The sequence below is a fragment of the Nothobranchius furzeri genome, chromosome 18 (genome assembly GCF_043380555.1).
Source record: "Nothobranchius furzeri strain GRZ-AD chromosome 18, NfurGRZ-RIMD1, whole genome shotgun sequence".
NCBI lineage: Eukaryota > Metazoa > Chordata > Actinopteri > Cyprinodontiformes > Nothobranchiidae > Nothobranchius > Nothobranchius furzeri.
The window spans coordinates 12792701-12812248 of NC_091758.1; the positions used below are offsets into that span (position 1 = coordinate 12792701).

The window sequence follows — 19548 nt, forward strand, 5'->3', positions numbered from 1 at the left end:
TCAAAGACACTTTCACACATGGACGTAATTTGGGGGGTGGGGGCATGTCCCGCCCACTTTTTCCAAAGTCAAGTTTTGACCCCTGCACTTTTTACCACCCAAAAAACAATATTACGCTATATTAAATTGACACTGATCGAGCTCTAGGACCAAGCAGAAAACAACCGTTTGTGTTGAAGCCTGTTTGCTCTACTGTGCAGGTGTCTTAGGCTGTGCCCTGGCTCATGAAGACATCATCAAAGGCTTCATTCCTCCCTGGCTCAACGGTAATCTCTGGTGAAGATGGAAATCGGCTCTGTGGATGATGGAAATCTGTTCTACACTCTATCTTTGTGTTTTTGTTTCAGTCCCTGGACTCATAGATGGTGATGCTGAGACATACCTACATGTGTACAATGCCCTCAGTAACCTGATATTTCTGATCAGGGGCATCGTTAAGGATCCAGCAGCTCTGACGGACTTAGATCAGCTGCAACAAGATCTAGAAGGTAGTAGAGCACATTAACCTGCTGCTGAAGAAAAACAGCACATGTTGCACAAATTAGTGTCAACAGTGGTTCATCATTTGGTCTGCTGCGTTATAATCATGCAGAAAATGATATGGCTACCAACGCTTTTTTCCAGCCAAAGTAAGCTGTGATCAGTCTGAGCTGCTGAACTCTAAAAGCCAAGAGGAGAGAAGAAGCTTGTTTCAGCAGTGGAACCTGGAGCTGCTGGAGGTAGCCCAGAACTGGAGCCAAAATCTGGAGAACACAACATTCAAATCACACGGTAAGGGAACCCTACGGAGCAGTACTCGGACCCTTTTACATTCGTGTCTACTGCCAGTAGCGGACACTCAAACAGGACATGAGATGAACTTAATGCCAAGACTTGTTGGGTGTCTGCCAGCTGGACTTGGCAGTAATTTGGATGATTTTTTTCCCTCTAGTTTCCCATTAGAACATACTGTAAAAATACCCCCCGTGCCCCCCCCCCCCCCCCCCCACACACACACACACACACTTCTAAAGTGAAAATTACTCCATCACACTCACACACTGCCAGTGATGGTAAGCTACTTTGTAGCCGCAGCTGCCCTGGGGCGGTCTGACAGAGGCGATGCTGCCATTTGGCGCCGTCGGCCCCTCCAACCACCGCAAACACAGGCAACTTGGGTGAAGTGTCTTGCCCAAGGACACAACAGCAGAATACCCCTGGCAGGAGCTGAAATCGAACCCGCTCTACCACCTGAGCTGCTGCTGCCCCAAAACAAAACAGTTACATATCTGACCAAGGATAGCGGAGGCTATCGGGCTTCACTGTTCCACCGCGGTCAGACGCTTTTATCCAAAGTGACGTGCACGTGGTCTGTGGTCACCACCTGCAGAAGCACTCCTTAATTTGGGATGTCTTACTAATCACCTATAATCTCCACCTGTTGTCCATTCCATTTAGTTGCTTCCTAAGTGGACAGTTTGATTTCACACAACTGTGACTGATGGAGTTACACTGTGTTGTTTAAGTGTTCCCTTCGTTTTTTGAGCAGTGTGTTCACATTTATGGGATGGCTAGGGACGGGTGGGAAAACGGTGTTTATGGAATAAATGCTTATCTTGTACTGTAAGTGTGATCATCAGTTAAAAACACACCAAGTGAACGCATTAGGATATTATGCTAGATTGTTGTTGGAGTATAATTATAATATATTGTTAACACTTTTAAGCCAGAGTGACATCATCAGCTGGCAGGTAAAACCTTCCAACCTGAACTGTGACTGGGTAACAAGCACCGAACTTCCTGTGACCCGTTCACACCTGAGTGACGTTCCTACTGGAGCCTAGGGAGGCGGGGCTTTCTCACCTGCTTCACCATGGTGTTGGTGACGTCACAGGTTACTGCTCCTGATTAGAGTACACCCTCTAATCAACTATTTCATTCATTTTGTTCAGCTTGTGAGAAGGAAATGAAACAGCCATGATGATCCTTTAGAAACCCGCGGAGAAGAAACCCCAACAACCAAACAAACCCTGAATAAACCAACCCAGTAGTAACTGAGAGCTAACAGCAGGGGGCGCGCAGGCACCAGGGTACTGCCCCAGAGTGTTTATTTGGGTCAGAACCAGACTAGAACCCAACAATCAGCAGGGCCATCTGCATCCAGTGAGAGGTGTTTGCTCTGTAAGTCAGCGGAAGTGGGGCTCGTCCTGCTTTCTCTGATGATTCAAACTCTTACAACTTTATTTATTCTAAAGAGTCTTCTCCGGCCAAAGGCAGCGCTCTAAAGTCCTGCTCTTCCTTGGTGGACATGTGCTGTTGGTGCTGAGGAGGGGACATCACAACGTAGCGAGTCGGAGCGCTGCGTTTGCGTCTCCGCTGCTGTGCGCGCGCAGGACGCATCCTCTTCGCGCAGAGCGTCAGTCATGAACAGGTTTCAGCTGGAACGCTCGACACAGTTCATCTTCTAGCAGCATACAGACTCTTTTGAGGCTGGAAATAAAAGAAATGTTGCCTGGGCAACGCACCGGTAAGTGAAGGACGGCGGGGCGCTGTGGAGACGGATCTCCGGCGAGGCTTCAGCATCTCGGCACTCCGCGGGAAGGAGAGGCGACACCGAGGAGGAGAGACGAGGGGAAAATGCTCAAAGTTTCTCCGTGCTGTTCACAAGTGCGACCCCGCAGCAGCTGCAGAACATGAGCAGGAAATAAACGAAGAATGCATGTCGTCTGGGATTTATCTGTGATTCTGCAAATTTACATCCTCTGGACTTCGTCAGGTAAGGAGGCAGCGGGAACTCCCACCTTCACAGGAGCCCATCTAGCAGCTTTTACCATCCTACCGAATACAGCTGGAGCAGCAGAGACACTGACTGGCTGGTGTGGGTCAGGACATCTGCTCCCTGTGGGGAATGGGACGCGCTGCTGGGACTTTAGACCATTCCCAACTCACACCTCATACACCCAGCGCCGATCAGTCAGACAGCATAGGCAACATCACCAACAGGAGGCAGCAGCCTGCTCTGTGTGGTTCAGAAGCAGAGAACCACCAGAACCTGGGTCTGACTGACCATCAGAACCACCAGAACCTGGGTCTGACTGAGTCTGAGCAGATAGTCCTATGAATCATGATGAGAGAGGAGCCTCCTTGCAAGGCTGGGGTCATCCATCTACAGGGCTCCCTGCCTTAGGAAGTGAATGTTGCTAGAAGTAGTACTGTCATGAAGGATGGGGGGGGGGGGGGGGGGGGGGGGGTCAGGTGTAGGGCGTGTTCTCTCTACCCACCTGCTCACAGTCAGTGTGTAATCACTGACAGATGTTAAGTGTGTTTTAAACACAACGTTAGCGTATGCATGATGAGAGCCTCTTGAACCAGCCATAACCCGCACCTGGGAACTTGTTCTGAGGTGAGATTTCATTTTATGCAGGAAATATGCCATCATGTTTCATGGAGGGGCGGGGCTTAAAACTGGAGGAGGATGGACATATGTTCCCTCTGCAGGGTGCAGCTCCAGTCAAACGTTTAACAAATATAAATGTGGTTGATGCAGTGAAGCAGGAGGCACCTCAGAAGGCGACAGAGCTGCAGCTCTCATGGCCACGAACCCAACAGAATATTTATTTGATGCTAGCGTCGAGTGCAACGCGCCCACGACATCCTGAAACGGGACGTGAAGTCCCCTGGTTTTGATCTTCGACCTCAGCCTGAAGCAGGTGTGTGAAGCACCTGTCAGCATTTCTCAGACAGGAAATTGGGCAGAATTGTACTAAGTAGCCAAAAGGTGCTTTCTAGATGTTTTATGTAGTTTTATAACGCTCGGCACCAAGCTGAGATTGGTAAGAAAAAGGTGCATCATCCTCAGTCCAGCCAGCTCTAAAGTCCCCAAAGCAGAGCCCGCCTCCTTCATCAGAGGCTTCTTCGTTGAACCTTCTGTGGGAAGTTCCTCTCTGCATCCATGCTTGAGGAGCAGTGGCTGCTGCTTGTTCAGAGCCTGGGGGTTCTGGGATCAAGCCTCCCCATCAGTGGACAACCCCTCATGGCCACGGTTTCAACAACTATAGACCAAAACAAAGACGAAAATAATATAAATGGAAAGTTCTTTTTTCTACTCTTATTGAAAACTTCAAACACTTTCACTCTACAGCTAATGCCGCCTTCTCCCGGTCCCAGAGGGATGGCTCGTGCTTCCTGTCAGACTCATAGGAAATAAAGACTGACGCCTAAACTGGCGAAACCAAAGAAAGCTGGAGATTCAATCACAAACCTGCTCTTTGTGATTTGGGTCTGACAGAATGCAATGCAAACTTAATAATTCAAACCCACCTGTCGCATCCCCGTGGCTCCTTTTTAGCAAAGCTGCGGACAGATGGGTTGTTTGTTACCTGTAGAATTGGAACGTGACCAACAGCAGCAGGCTGAGACCAGAAACACCGAACAGTTGAAACTCCGAGGGTCTCACTGCCTTGTTCCCTTCTGGCCGACCTAGCTGCCACCCGTAGCCCTCTTAGCTGATCCACAGTCACTTTTGTTCCCGAGCTGTCGGTGCTCTCCGGTTGCTTTTGTGCCCGCTGTCAGCTGCCTGCCTGATTCCTGCAGCATTTGCTTGCTGAGGCCGCTGCATGTGGCTGAACTGTACCAGTCAGAGTTGTGAGTTGTGGGCGTGCACACGTTTGTCTGCAGAAACAACACGTTGGTGAACAGTCTCAGAAGTAGAACTCCCCCTTAACCCCGGAACCCTGTTAGTTGCTCGACAAACACGTTCTCCAATTGAATTGAATATATCTGAAAAAATCCGAGGTTTATTTGAGTTGTTTTGGAACCAAAATCGAGGCATTGGATTTGGAACACAGCAGGAATGGAAAGACATTTGTAATTTCCACCTAAAAATGAATTTAATTTAATGTTTTAGATGTTTGCCGTCTAAAAACCTTCAGCTGAACAGGATCTGAAACGTTTTCTGAACCAAAACTCATGTAAAACAGTGAAGTGTAGAAGAGTTAGAGAGGTTGATACAGATCGTTGGTAAAATGGATGAAAGTCCAGGCGGACCTTATCAGTTGACCGTTTCGCTTTCCTTAGGTTCTTTTTTCTCGACTTCGATCTTGTCCTAAAAATGTCGTTCTATCCAACGTTGGTAAAACTCCACCCGACACTTCCATTCACAATCAAAGACAACAGAGGAACGAATTTCACTCCCAGTGGAGGAAATTGATTAAAAATGAAATGTAAAACGAGGGCTGTGCAGTGGCACAGTGGTTAGCGCTGCTGCCTTGCAGCAAGAAGGTCTTGGGTTCAAATCCCAACCTGGGGTCTTTCTGCATGGAGTTAGCATGTTCTCATGCATGCGTGGGTTCGTTCTCCAGCTTCCTCCCAGGAACCTCTCAGGTTGATTGGTCTGTGTAAATGATCTTTAGGTGTGAGTGTGTGTGGTTGGTTGTCCTGTGATGGACAGGTTTACCCCTCCTGTTTGCCTGGATACTGCTGGAGATGGGAGTGCACCACTATCTGTATCTGTGTCTGTATCTGTACTCGGAGTGGGCGTGGCCTAACCCGGAAGTGGGTGTGGTTTACATCAATACATTTCTTTAAATCTGAAATTGATATGGATTGATCAGAAGTTGCTATGTGTATTGTTTATTTATAAACTATTTACAGAGCAGCCTCAGAACTGATATTAAATGTTTGATCACAATAGTAAAGGAACTATTACAGAACACGTTTTTCAGTAAAATCAGAACATTAATGTTTAAGTGCATGAATTAATGCATCTGAACTCATGCAGTAGGAACTAGGAAATATGAAATACTAGAACCATTTTATTTTAATTTGATTAAACTGATTTTTTCCTAACATTGTTGGCATTTTCCCCCACACACTGTTAAACAAAACAGTGATGATTAAGGTGTGTGTGTGTGTGTGTGTGTGTGTGTGTGTGTGAGAGAGAGAGAGATAGAGAGGGAGAGCGTGAGAGTAAAAGAATAAACCCGACCAGAGTGGAGGCAGTGACTGACAGCACGAGCCGTTTTCAGCTCTGTCTTGTCAAATGCACCACGTACGAAAATAGTAACTATAAATATTCTACTGAAAAAGTGGCGAGCTGACTTTACGAGTTTTACTTGTTTTATGCATGTATTCGTCAAAAATGCTTTATTCGTACTGTATAATCGTCTGAAACGAGTATCCGGCTCATCTCTGGTGGGCACCAGCCCCCCCCCCCCCCCCCCCCCCCCCCCCCCCGTGACTCTGCGTGGATAAGCGAGTAATGAAAACAGAGTTTTAGAACGAGGAAACAGTGACAATGGAAACAACCATCCCAGATTTAGATCTAACAATTCTCATAAGTTAACATTCAAACACGCAGAAACAGATCAGCTTAAAATGAGATAAAAACAATACTAAAAACAAGCTAAGAGATAATTATTATATATATTATTAAGAAGTTACTTATTATTTACGTATTGACATCAATGTGCCACTTCCTGCAGCAGTTCTTTTTAGACTTGAGGCACAGAGGGACTCGACACTTCCTGTAGTAGATCGGCGTCTTCCCCTCTGGGAGGCCAGCTTCCTGGACTGAGTGGCATCACTCCCACAGAAACACGGTGATGTTTGCTGGCTGTGGCTCTGAGCTGCCAGCACACCGCAGCATTTCTGCAGCTAGCTTCTCTTTCAGCTGTTTGTGGCTGAGCGTCTTTCCTGAGACAGGCTCTCCTTCGGAGAGGATGAAGCTGGTGACTGGCGCTGTCCACATATAGTAAAAGAAGGACTTATGACACCGTAGCGGCCAATCAAAGCGTCGGGCAGACCACCCACCAGCTGCTTTACCCTGCGTTTGACACACTATCCACCGAAGCCCTGCAGAGTAACCTCACACGTGTCATCCACCTCATAAACAGCATGTCATCCTTCTTTAGCCACCGTCACTTTTAGCTGTTTTACGATTTGTTTCATATTCTGCCTCAACGTCCAGCGTCGTAGGCACTCAGATCCTGGAAAAGGGTGGGAGGCTGGTAGGACCCAGGCTTCCTCACATCCGCCTGGCTCTTCATGTAATGCCAGACACACTCCATGGTGTTGGGATCGGGGCTGAGTCCGGCTCATGTGCTCAGAGTCATCAGGGCTGGGAAAGATCGAAATAAATCCAATGAACAGAAAATTTGGAACAAACAAAATAGGCTGACACATAAAAATAATAAAATGTGCCTGAAAGTGCTTTGATTTGAAATTCACAACTAATGAATAATATATTATATTAGACTTATAAATAATTAGTGGGTAATGATTTCCATGAGGCTGGGTTGGTCTGGTTTGGGCTGAGCTCAGAACATAAAGACTAAAGTAGCCAAACACAGAGAGGGAGACTCTGTGAAAGACTTTGTTTTGGTCCAAAATCTTTGTTTTCCTAATTCAACGGAAGAAAAAGTAAAACAACAGAGTGTTTTATTATTTATTCATCCCAATAAAGCTTCATATGCAGAAACTCCACTTATTAATCCTAAAATCTAAAGATTTGATCCTTATTTCCATTTATTACATGAAATCTAGCAAATCTGATTTTGACCAGTTTGATTCACTGGTGATGAAGATGATGGTGATCATCGTCATCTTCATCACCATTATGGTAAATGATAAAAGGCCAGTATTTGATTTAGTCGTGTGGCACCGTCGCCCCATCATCATGAATCATCACATGGTCCTAAGTATTCCGACCCGTTCTCAGTATTGAGTAGAAGCACCTTTAGAGCTAATGCAGCCGTGGGTCTTCTCGGTAAAGGTGTAACAAGTTTCTTACACCTGGATGTGGGGATCCTCTCCAGTTCTGTCAGGTTGGATGGTGAACGTTGGTGGAGCCACCTTTAGGTCTCTCCAGAGATGCTCAGCAGGACTCTGGCTGGGCCATTCAAGAACAGTCAGAGAGTTGCTGTGAAGCCACTCCTTCATTATTTCAGCTGTGTGCTTAGGGTCGTCGTCATGTTGGAAGGTAGACCTTCAGCCCAGTCTGAGGTCCTGAGCACTCTAGAGAAGGTTCTTGTCCAGGACATCCCTGTACTTGGCCGCATTCATCGTTCCCTCGATTGCAACCGGTCTTCCAGCATGATGCTGCCACCGCCATGCTTCACTGTGGGGACTGTATTGGACAAGTAATGAGCAGTGCCTGGTTTTCTCCACACACTCCACTTAGAATTAAGGCCCAAAAGTTCTATCTTGGTCTCATCAGAACAGAGCATCTCGTTTCTCACCATCTCTGGGTCCTTCAGGTGTCTTTTAGCAAACTCCATGTGGGCTTTCACGTGTCTTTCACTGAGGAGAGGCTTCTGACGGGCCACTCTGCCATAAAGCCCTGACTGGTGGAGGGCTGCAGTGATGGTTGACCTTCTACAACTTTCTCCCATCTCCTGACTGCATCTCTGGAGCTCAGCCACAGTGATCTTAGGGTTCTTCTTTGCCTCTCTCACCAAGGCTCTTCTCCCCGGTAGCTCAGTTTGGCTGGACGGTCTGCTCTAGGAAGGGTTCTGGTGGTCCCAAACGTCTTCCATGTGAGGACTATGGAGGCCACTGTGCTCTTAGGAACCTGAAGTGCAGCAGAGATGTTTTTGTGTCCTTGGTCAGATCTGGGCCTTGCCATAATTCTGTCTCTGAGCTCTTCAGGCAGTTCCTTTGACCTCATGATTCTCATTTGCTCTGACCTGCATTGTGAGCTGTAAGGTCTTATACAGACAGCTGTGTGGCTTTGCTAATCAAGTCCAATCAGTGTAATCAATATTTTATATGGAAATATCACATAAAATATGTAACTTAAAACAAAAACTTTGTAAAATATTGGACTTTTAAATAAAGAGTATTTTGCCATCAACACTTCATATATTATATTAGTGACTTATTGTGTAGAGGCTTGGAGCGATACACATAAAACAAATACTAATCCTTTGCTTCTGTTACAGAGGAACGTTGTGATGTATAAAGTAGATGCTAGAGAACATACTGATGAAAACGATGAAACTCAGGGATTTGGTTCTGTTATGCTCAAGGTGACAAAGATGTTAGTGCGAGTGAAGGTACAGACGTTTTTTCTTTCGATTTCACATGGTGGAAAAACTAGAAAGAAGCCTGAGTTTAAAATATTTTTTGCACGAACAACATCAAAACAAATGTGTATGTGGAGTAAAACTATGGAATGACCTGGATGATGACCTGAAAAAAGTGTATCCATGGATCAATGTAGGGAACTTTCTACAGAGAAAAGGATGAAATCCCATGATATATATATAAATAAATATATATATAAATATAAGTAAATACTGAAGGAGGATTTTGACTTGTTTTTATTGAGATGTTGTTTGCAAAGAAAAGAAAGACGTAAGCTTGGTTTGTGTGTAATTCTCTTGTATCTAGTAGAACAAGGAAGGTCATTTAACACTTCTTCTTCCCCCCTCTCTTCACTTGAGAGATTGCACTTGATGTTTGTGTTGTGAATTAATGATGAATGAAATTGCCAAGTGAGAAAAAAATAAACAAATGAATGAATGAATGAAAATGGGGTGCTGTGTGAACATTAACCCTCTGGAGGCAGGCGTTGCAGGTGTGCAACGTAAACACCTACCTTCCTGGTTACTCCACACACGTATGTCATCATGAGCATGTTTTAACTCAGAAGTTCCCCTGAAGGACTTAGATGTTCGTCCTTTTATCAAAACTTATTTTGAGCCTGAGAGGGTTAATGAGGAAAAAAAAGAATTGAATTGATTTCAGCAAATGTTTATGTTTATGTTTATTTATTTGGCAGACGCTTTTATCCGAAGCGACGTACAATTTATAACCTATAGGGCATGTTGTGATCTGTGGAGGAAACCGGAGTACCCGGAGGAAACCCACGCATGCATGGGGAGAACACGCAACTCCACGCAGAAAGGTCGCAGCCGAGTTTCGAACCTGCGACCTTCGTGCTGCGAGGCAACAGTGCTAACCACTGCGCCACCATGCAAATGGCTGCAATATAACAAAGAGTGTGGAACCGATGGTGGTCTGAATACTTTCTGGACCTACTGTATATCGATGTGGACTGATACAAAAACGGATGTGATAGGAATTGTGGTCCGACCCGATCACAGCTTCGGTTCAAACAGTAAAACATGGCTGACTGAAGTAGATCTCTGAGAACTAAATCTGGTTTTAGACGCATGGAAGTCAGGTTTTGGCTCTGACTCTCAAGGAGATGTTTGTTTATCTGAGCAGTTCTGCAGTTACATTTCTAAAGCTGAGTAATAACGGCGTGTGGATGATGTTCAGAGGAAAACGTTGTCGGATGACTGAGGATGCACGCGGTGATTGCGTCATCACCAGTAGGAGGTGGCTGGCTTGTGCAGAACCCTCCAGGTCCCACTTAGTCAACAATTTACAACAAATGCACATGTGGTCATTATTTTATTCATTATTATGTGAGATGTTTGCATCATGCAGCTCATCCTGCTCTGGGAACGGGTCTGAAGTCCCAACATGGTGCTGCTGGGCCCATGGGGACCCCTGCTTCTGCTCTGTTTCAGTTTTTTAAGCAAATGAAGGTTTAATGACAAACTTGACATTTGAATCACTGAGTTGATTGGTAACTTCATTACCTTTAATCAAACGGTATCTGTTCTGAGCTCTCAGCCGGGTTCTCTCCTCTCTGCCGCTCTTTGCTCTCTCGCTGGGCTCACACAGGAGCTCGGACATGAAAGAGATTTTTTCCTCCGCTGCTGATGTAAACCGGCTCTTTTCTCTGTGTCTCTCTGCAGCTCAGCCTATTACATCAAAGCTCGATGACGCTTGGTGGGCCTACAAAGATGTGGTCCAGGGAAGCTTTGTTCCAGGTAACGGATCATCGCCTTGTATGGTGCACCACAGCTGATCACATAAAAAACACAAGCATCAGTGATAACTGAAGGGTTATAATCAGTGTTATCTACTGCTTTGAATGGACAAAAAAAGAAAGGAAAATTATACAAAATCTGTGTTAAAAATATTCTGCTTCACTAACCCAAAACATACAAAACATCAATCTTCTGGGATGATTCACACGTTCACCGTTTTATAGATGAAGCGATGAAGAATAATTAAAAAAACGATGCATCTGAATGAAAACAGACGTTTGCAGAACAATTACAGTAACTGATGTATGAGGATGTCAGATGGATGTGTGATGCTCTGTGGTGCAGCTGGTTACTGGTAAGTGTATGCTGAAGACACCTCAGTCTAGGAGGTCCACGTCTGGTCCATCAGTGCTCCTGCTTCAGTACGAAGACTAAAGATCAGGTACCACTCAGAAGAGTCAGGCTCATCAGGAGGATGGTCTGGTCTGAACATGGTTGTTCTCAGAGAGGGAGGCCATCGGGACCCCTCTGAAGGTGTTACAGCTGAGGTCGCTCAGATGGGTTAGGGTCACGGATGTAGTTTTGATATTAGAAGTGGGGGAGGGGGGGGTCTTTACTGTAAGTATACAACAATATGTATGAAACTACAGCCTAGAGCAGAGGTTCTCAATTATAATGGTCCAAGGGCCACTCAAGAAAAAGACCCAGAAGCCAGAGGTCCGGACCGGGTGGTGGGGGGTGCTGCTGCTTGGATCGCTGGCTGTAATGCACGCAACACACAAGCTTACGATATAAAGAACAACACATGTCCCTTCCCTTCTGGCTCCTGTTCACTACCCCAGCCCTCTGTGTGGCAGCACACCTCCCGTTCGCCCGTCGTCCCGGGATGGGTGGGTGGGTGCGCGCGGGGTTCGGGGGCCACATAGAGAACTATTGAGGACCACTGGCCTAGAGGCTCTTTTATACAATGTCAGGAATACAGAACTGTCAAGCGGTGTCTAGGTAACAGACCGTAATGTTGTTCTGGGACGGTGAAAAGTGCAGGGGACAAAAACTGACTTTGGAAAGAGTGGGACATGTCTCCCCTGTCCCCCCCAAAACTCCGTCCATGGTTAGGGTTAGAGTTTTACCCAAGCTGTCTTCATCTCTCAGCCCCACCTTTCCTGCTCTTAAGCTGGTTGCTCCTTGACAGTTTGGCTAGGCTAGGAGCCACCTTACGTCCACCTGTTGCTCGGTTTCCCCCTTGCCTCCACCCGCGGCCTTCATCTTTTTTGTGCTCACTCCTCCCAGGAGCTAAATCTACCCTCTCAATCAGTTTGGTTCTCATAGCTCATGCAAACAAAGCGTGAGCCCCCCAAACCAGGTTGGTTCCTCTAATTTTCACATTGTGGGAAAGGTTAGGACCCAAAATGCAGATCACCCAGATGACAAGAGGCAGGAGTTGGTAAAAAGCAAAAATCCTTTAATAGGCAGGATGCAACAAAATAAATCCACAAGGCAGCGAGCCCAAAATCCAAAAATCCAAAAGTCCTGGAACACAGGACACCGAAAGCTCACTTAGAGCACCAAAGTCAGGAGACATAAAGCGCAACAAGAGCACGAACAACGCTGACAACAATAATGGCCAACAAGACACAGAGACAAGACAGGGCTTAAATACCCTGGGAGGATGAGAGGGAGATGGATTGCAGGTGTGTGGGGAGAGAGAGACCAGGTGAACACTATAACTATTGCTTTTACAATATGAACCCTCGCGGACTCTGCGCTCCTCTGGCAGGCGTCTCCTGGTCATCCCTAAAGTCAGGACACAAACTCACGGCGAGGCGTCCTTCCAGTGTTATGGCCCTCGCCTCTGGAACGAGCTGCCAGAGGACCTCAGGGCCGCAGAGAACGTTCGTGTTTTTAAGTCAAGACTCAAGACCCACCTGTTTAGGTTAGCTTTTATCTAAATATTTACTACAGTTTTCTCGTTTTACACGATTATATTTTATTACTTGCTTTGCATGTTCTATATGATTATACTTTAGCACAGTTTTATTATTTAAATTATTATTTTACTGTCTATATCATTTTATTTATTACTTATTTTCTAATTTTTGTCATTTATATTAGCTTTTTTATTACATTTTTACTCATTTTAATCCAGTGTTTCCTCTGTGGGGGCCCTCTGCCCCGGGAGCGGTGGTCGACTGTAGCTTCCTGGGCGCTCTATAGGTGGGGGTCTATGCTCCCCCTCCACTGAGCGCCCTGACTTAGTGTGGAAGACCTGATGCTGTCGGGGCAGACGGCTCCTCTGATGGCGTTTCCTTGCGTTACCATACTTGGCTCATCTTGGCTCATAATTGTTACTTGTGTGTGTGTGAGTCTGTGTGTGTGTGTGTGCTTGCATATGTTTGTTAATGTTTTTAACCTGTTATGGGAATCTGGGGTCATTTTGTAAAGCACTTTGAGTAGCACTTTGTTTGAAAACCGCTTTAGAAATAAAATTTGATTGATTGATTTGATTGATAACTGAATCAGGGAGGAACTAACTTGACCTAAGAATAAAACCGAATATAAAAAGAGCAGGAAACAGAACTACTAATCAAAGGGAGGAGAACAATAATAAACACTGGTGGGAAAAACATCCTAAATAATGAAAGGCTCAAACTAAAGGAAAATGACCTAAGAGAAAAATCCAAAAGACCAGAAGGGCATGAACAATAACTAATATTCTAAGGGGAAGATGAAAACTAAAGGAAAACACTACAGAAAGAAAAACTACAGGGGCGCGACTAAGAGGGGGCCAAGGGAGCACAGGACCTGGGAGGGGGATGTCAGAAGAGGGAAACCTGGAGGGCTGGAGATCTAGGGGCAAATGGAGAAACCCAGGAGACACATGAGGGGAGACGCAGACACAGACCATGACACTAATCTTCTCTGTGAAGAATACAGATGAATCTTTGTGGAGCTGTGGGTGGTGCTTCATCGATTTAAAGGAGACATATTGTACAAAACTCACCTGCATCCATGTGAGTTTCTGCTGCCTCTCTAAACACTAAATAAATAAACGGTCCATTTGTTTTCTCTGTCTGGATTCGAGGATTATGAGCCCCAAAACAGACATTCCCAAGTTAGAGCGGAAGCCCCTCTCACCTGCTCCCTCAGCAGCAGCGAGTCTCCTTCAAGCCCCTCCTAGGTATCAAAGCTCCACAGCTTGTGGCAGCCTGAGTAGCAGAGGAGTGGGCGTGGCCAGCTCCAGCTTAATTCCTTAAAGTGACAGAGCCCAGAAACGGCTCATGGAAGGTTCTGAATGTGTGGAGAATAAAACAGCTGAGACGCTTCATGTGAGAGGGATCTAGTGCAGAGAGCTCCATAAACATGTTTTGTGTAAAACATAGAAGTATCCCAAGTTAAGGAAAACAGACTTAGTGTGTCTCCTTTAAAGCAACATTCTGCTGTGTGTGTGTTATGGTTTATTCCTTTTATTCTTTCATTGTTCTGCCATCTTCAGCGGTGTGAGTAACTTTATTTCTGCTTCCACAAATGTCAGCTGAGACAAAACTTGAGCAATCCTCCAACATTAGAATGACATCAGAGCCAACAATCACAGGCTGTGTCAGTAAATGAACGTGTGCCAGAATCAATTAATAAACACATTAAATAAGTAAAGGGGTTTCTGAAAGTTTGCAGATGATTTGCATGTCTGCAGTTCTGCATAGAAAGGAGCTTCGAGCATCTGGGTTTATGTTAATTTCATACATTCATTTATTTATTCAAACACCACCTTCATGTCACCAGTCACGGCGACTCAGAGTGCTGCACCCTAAAACACGTACAACACAAAAACAAAACATGCTAAACTCAAAAGAAAGGAAAAAATATATATAATTCAAGTTCAATTCAATTCAACTTTATTTACATAGCGCCAAATCACGACAAGAGTCATCTGAAGATACTTCATAGTAAACATTCTATTAAGCCAATCAGAAAAAAGTTTCCTATATATGGAACCCAGCAGGTTGCATCGAGTCACTGACTAGTGCCAGAGTCTTTACAGCAATCCTCATACTAAGAAAGCATGCAGCAACAGTGGAGAGGAAAACTCCCTTTTAACAGGAAGAAACCTCCAGAGGATCCTGGCTCAGTATAAGCAGCCATCCACCACGACTCACTGGGGATGGAGAAGACAGAGCACACACACACACACACACACACACACACACACACACACACACACACACACACACACACACACACACACACACACACACACACACACACACACACACACACACACACACACACACACACACACACACACACACCAAGTAGTGTTTCTATGGTTACATTGTGATTTCTTAGTAAATATTCTATTTGGTGAGAGATAAACTTTATTGTATTTATCCTAGTGAATCTATAATTAAACGGGTAAACTAGTAGTAGCACATTCGATGTCCAAGAGAGTAAAAAGTTATTATCAGGAGAGGGAGAATATTTAAGTGGTTAGCAGCAGTGTGCTAGCCGATGGCCCCCTCCATGAGGCCACCACAGCTCAGCAGAACATCATTGTAGCTTCTTCTGGGGAGAAAAACACTTAAAGAGAAAATAAAGTTAACAGCTGAAATAGCAGGAAATAATACAGTTAAAGAGCAGATTGTAGAAGAAAGTAGTCGAGTGTGGAAAGTGGTCAGTGTATCCTCCAGCAGTCTAAGTCTATAGCAGCATAACTACAGAGATAACTCTGGATAATCTATCCTATTTAGATGGAGGCATGTTGGAGGCAGGGCAAGGGAGAGCCGTCTTTACCGACTGTACACTCCACCTCCCTCTACTCTCCCACTTGTCCAGATCTAGGCTAACATCAGATTTTAACCATAGGCCCTATCAAATAAAAATGTTTTAAGCCTAGTCTTAAAAGTAGACAAGGTGTCTGCCTCACGGACTAAAGCTGGGAGCTGGTTCCACAAGAGAGGAGCCTGATAGCTAAAAGATCTGCCTCCTATCCTAAGTTTAGATATTCTGGGAACCACCAGTAGACCTGCAGTCTGAGAGCGAAGTGCTCGGTTAGGAACGTATGGAACAATCAGATCACTGATGTATGATGGAGCTTGATTATTAAGAGCTTTATATGTGGGACCTTGACCAGAACACCACCAGACCTAATAGAAACACACCAAACACATGTAGGGGTTAAGTATTTATGTCCAGGAGATACAAATGATGGACAGGTGCGTGGACTTCAGAAAGTTAGGATCAGACACAGTTTTCATTCTTAATTATATTCATTAAAACATGAAATCAAATGTGTTGTAATGTTAAATACTCTTCTGGATCTCTTACTGCTGTATTGAAGCACCACTTGGTTTGGAGCCACGACCAAACAGTAGAATTTCTTTTAATAACATTCAAGAGTCAGGTCAAGAACACACACTTCCCTCACACTCACGGTTCAGCACAGGACTCCACAACGTGCTGCCACCCCCTAAACCAATCTGATTTAGGGGGCTCAAACTTTATTTGCATGATGGGCAGATGGGTACATCTGCAGTGTTCTCTAGTATGAATGACTGCCTTGTGAGTCTAGCCTATAATAGAAAGCAAAGCCGCCAATTTGCCGCAACTCCGTGGCGACATCAGAGAGCCTTAGACCCTTTATAAGTGCACAGACTGTGACCGTCATGTTGCGTAATCGTGTCCTTTTTACCAAAGATGAGGTGATGGTGGTCTAAAGGGGGTATGGGGGCGGAGTCTGTGCTGCCGCAGACTTCCATTTATCTTAGACATAACTTACTTTTACATGGACTTACATGAAAAACTCAAAGTGACCGATCATACTTTGGAAAAATAGTACAAACTATGTTTCAGTAAACTTGCTCTGTAATGGGTCGGTCACGCCGCGGGTGGAGTCTTGTCTCCATGTCGTTCACTAGAGGACAGAAAAGAGGACATGTTCTTTATGGGGTCGAGCGTCTCGGAGTGGCCCAAAAGGCCGGAGGCGGGGCTGAGACTAGGCTGCAGTCCAGTCCAGCCACGTAATATGGCACCGGCAACGTGACTCGATACCTCCTAGGTACCAAGAGGGAGCGACGGTTTTAGGCTGAATTTTCTACTTTTAAATAAGATGCACTTAAATGCCACAATAATGTCTACAGAACTATACACTCATCTATAGTTTGTCAGAAAAAACAAGTTTACTGAGGAACGACTCGCTCTGTAAGATTTAAGCTGAAGCACAAGCTTCTACTCGTATCTTCGTGCATCCTACTTTAGAGTCAGCGGCTCCCTAGTCGTGGACCTGTTGTTGTTTATGTTAGCGCCACTGGCTGCTTGGCACACGTGAGTTTCCTCTTGCTGTCACATCAGCGACGCCATTTACAGAGAAGCAAGAAGGAAGCAAGTACACGTGGCCGTTGTTGGGGGCGTGGCCTTCCTATCTTTTTTCCCACAATGCTTTGCTGCATTTCTGTATTTTGAGTTGAACCGTGAGTGAGACGGCAGTTTGTTATTGACCTGTCTCCTAGAAGGTATCTAAAGTTTGTCCTGATTAATGACAACGATGAGTGCAGATTAAACCCATCTTCAGTCTTCCTCCTGTAAGGAAACGTTACTGACCACCACGAGGTGAGACGGGCACATTCATCTGTTTAATAGTGACATTAGAGCAACACAGCACCACTGATGCTGGCTGGAGGGTACTGTTCATGCCAGTGTCCCCTTTTGAAACGGACACAAGTGTGTTATTAAGGCATTATTTAGCTTGTTTTTGTTGTAATAACAAACAGTTATCTGCTCCACTAAGTCGTACCCTGTCCACTCTGCAGAGAGACTCAGAGGTCAGGACATGGGTCCTCTACTGGAGACAGGACTACGGTCAGCAGCTACAGTAGTGCTCAGAAAACACATGTATGTCAGAGGTGTGTGTGTGTGTGTGTGTGTGCGTGCGCTGACGTGCCGTGGGAATTTTAGTGTAATTGCACATAAATTAGTGGGAGCAATTAGGAGGACAAAAATGTCCCTAATGAGTTTGGATTAGTAAGTGCTAGCATTAGGATTAGCATTGAGTGCTAATGAATGAATGGCATCAGTGAGATTTGGGAGTGGCAAAGTAAACCAGGGCTGTGTGTGTGTGTGTGTGTGTGTGTGGGGGGGGGGGGGGTCTTCTGGGAAATGCAGACCTGTTTGTAGGCTCATCACATCAGTGACTGTATTCTCACGTTCAGCATCGCACTCATGTTGCAGCTGCATGTCTGCTTCAAACTATTTCACTGAGAATTTAGTCTTCTGAGTTCATAATTACTGTGATCTCCTTCTCAGCCACAGCTACAGCAAGATGTGTAAAGCTGCGGCTGTTTGCTCTGCCAGTGGCAAAACGATGAGGTGAGGGAAAGGGCTGGAAATACCATATATCTGAGTCTGATGGATGTGAGATGGTCTACCACAGGTTGGGCCAGAAATGACTGGTAGTGAACACTAGGTTGTTCACATGATCGAGGATGGCGGGCAGAGAGGAAGGAGTCTGGCAGTGCTGCAGCAGTTCACCTCTGAGTGTAATTCAGCAAACTAAATGGAACACAACCTGTGCTCCACACAGCTTACTGGATTTATCCGCTCCACCCAGGAGCAACTGGAGCATTCAAAGTGGCGCACGTTAAACCACATTTCAAATTATTCATGTTTGACTCGCACAAATGTGATGATGTGCGACAGCATGGGGATGTGCAGTCTTCCACATGCCGGGCCACATCCGCAGTATGGGCACACACGCTTGTGGATTAATTAGTAGAGATGTTCCCAAAACATTCCTTTGCTCCCGATCCGAGTCCAAGTCAAATGGTTTAGAGGACCTGCTGATACCGAGTCCTGATCGGACACTTTAGCAGAGCATTAACAAAAGAAGAAAAAAGGAGAGCACATCCAAATAGTCCTTTAAGTTTTTTATTATTAGTATGATTATTATGTATTTCTTTTGTTCTGCATTTATGTCGTTTACTTAGTTTATCTGTCAGAAAACATCACTTGTTTAAAAGTGCATTGATAGGAAACGTGGTATTATTATTACTAAATATATTTAAAGGTAAACATTTTTCATGTATTTACAGGGGTCTCTAGTAGGAATATGGGGGGGGGGGGGGGGGGGGGGGGCTCAGGGCCATAAGGCACTTTTTCTATTACTAAGTTAAACTGAAGTGGTTGTCATTTTGAAGAGAAAGTCTTTAAAATTTAAATATGTCGGACCCTCCTTTCATCAACACATTTGCAGGAATCAATGCCTTGCAAGTCGTACTCTGGGGGAAGAAATGCTTGGATACACTTGTTTCAGGAACTAGCAGTGAGCCACATCAGAGGAGAGCTTTACTTGGCTGGTTTTAGCGTCTTATTTCCTGATATTCACACATCTCTTCTCTGATTGGCTAACACCAACACGACTCTACCACTGACTCTGTTTGCTCTGCAATCTTTTGAGATGTCTTCTGTAATGTAAAGTGCGTTATGAAAAATGTATCATTATTATTATTGTGATTATTATTATTATTATCATTATTATTATCTCCAAAAAAAACACAAGCCTGGAGGAGTTCTGCTGTGTGGTGGGGTTGCTAATACTAACAGTTAGCTTCTGCTAGCAGGGACGTTCTCTGGTGTTTCCTGGACGCTAAACCAACAACAGCCTTCCCAGTTTTGAGTCCAGATGGTGAGTCCATGAATGTTAAGTGACGCAGATCTGTCAGGATTTTCTAATCCT

The 19548-nt window shown here is 45.1% G+C and overlaps 1 protein-coding gene and 1 long non-coding RNA gene across 3 annotated transcripts in view; both read left to right on the top strand.

Annotated features, from left to right (window-relative positions):
• Window positions 1-203: 203 nt before the first annotated feature.
• Window positions 204-852, top strand: LOC139063885 (uncharacterized). Its single transcript, XR_011517183.1, has 3 exons — window positions 204-266; window positions 348-488; window positions 625-852. It is a non-coding gene; the product is annotated as an uncharacterized lncRNA (long non-coding RNA).
• Window positions 853-2136: 1284 nt separating this feature from the next.
• Window positions 2137-19548, top strand: part of LOC107391568 (carbonic anhydrase-related protein 10) — a 155578-nt gene continuing 138166 nt past the window's right edge. For both annotated transcript variants that reach the window (XR_008563539.2, XM_015968923.3), the window contains exons 1-2: window positions 2137-2755; window positions 10749-10823. Coding sequence is in view for 1 of the 2 variants with exons in the window: in XM_015968923.3 (XP_015824409.1) it covers window positions 2695-2755; window positions 10749-10823 (136 nt within the window). In the remaining variant the exon portion in view is untranslated. The remainder of the gene's footprint in view (window positions 2756-10748; window positions 10824-19548) is intronic.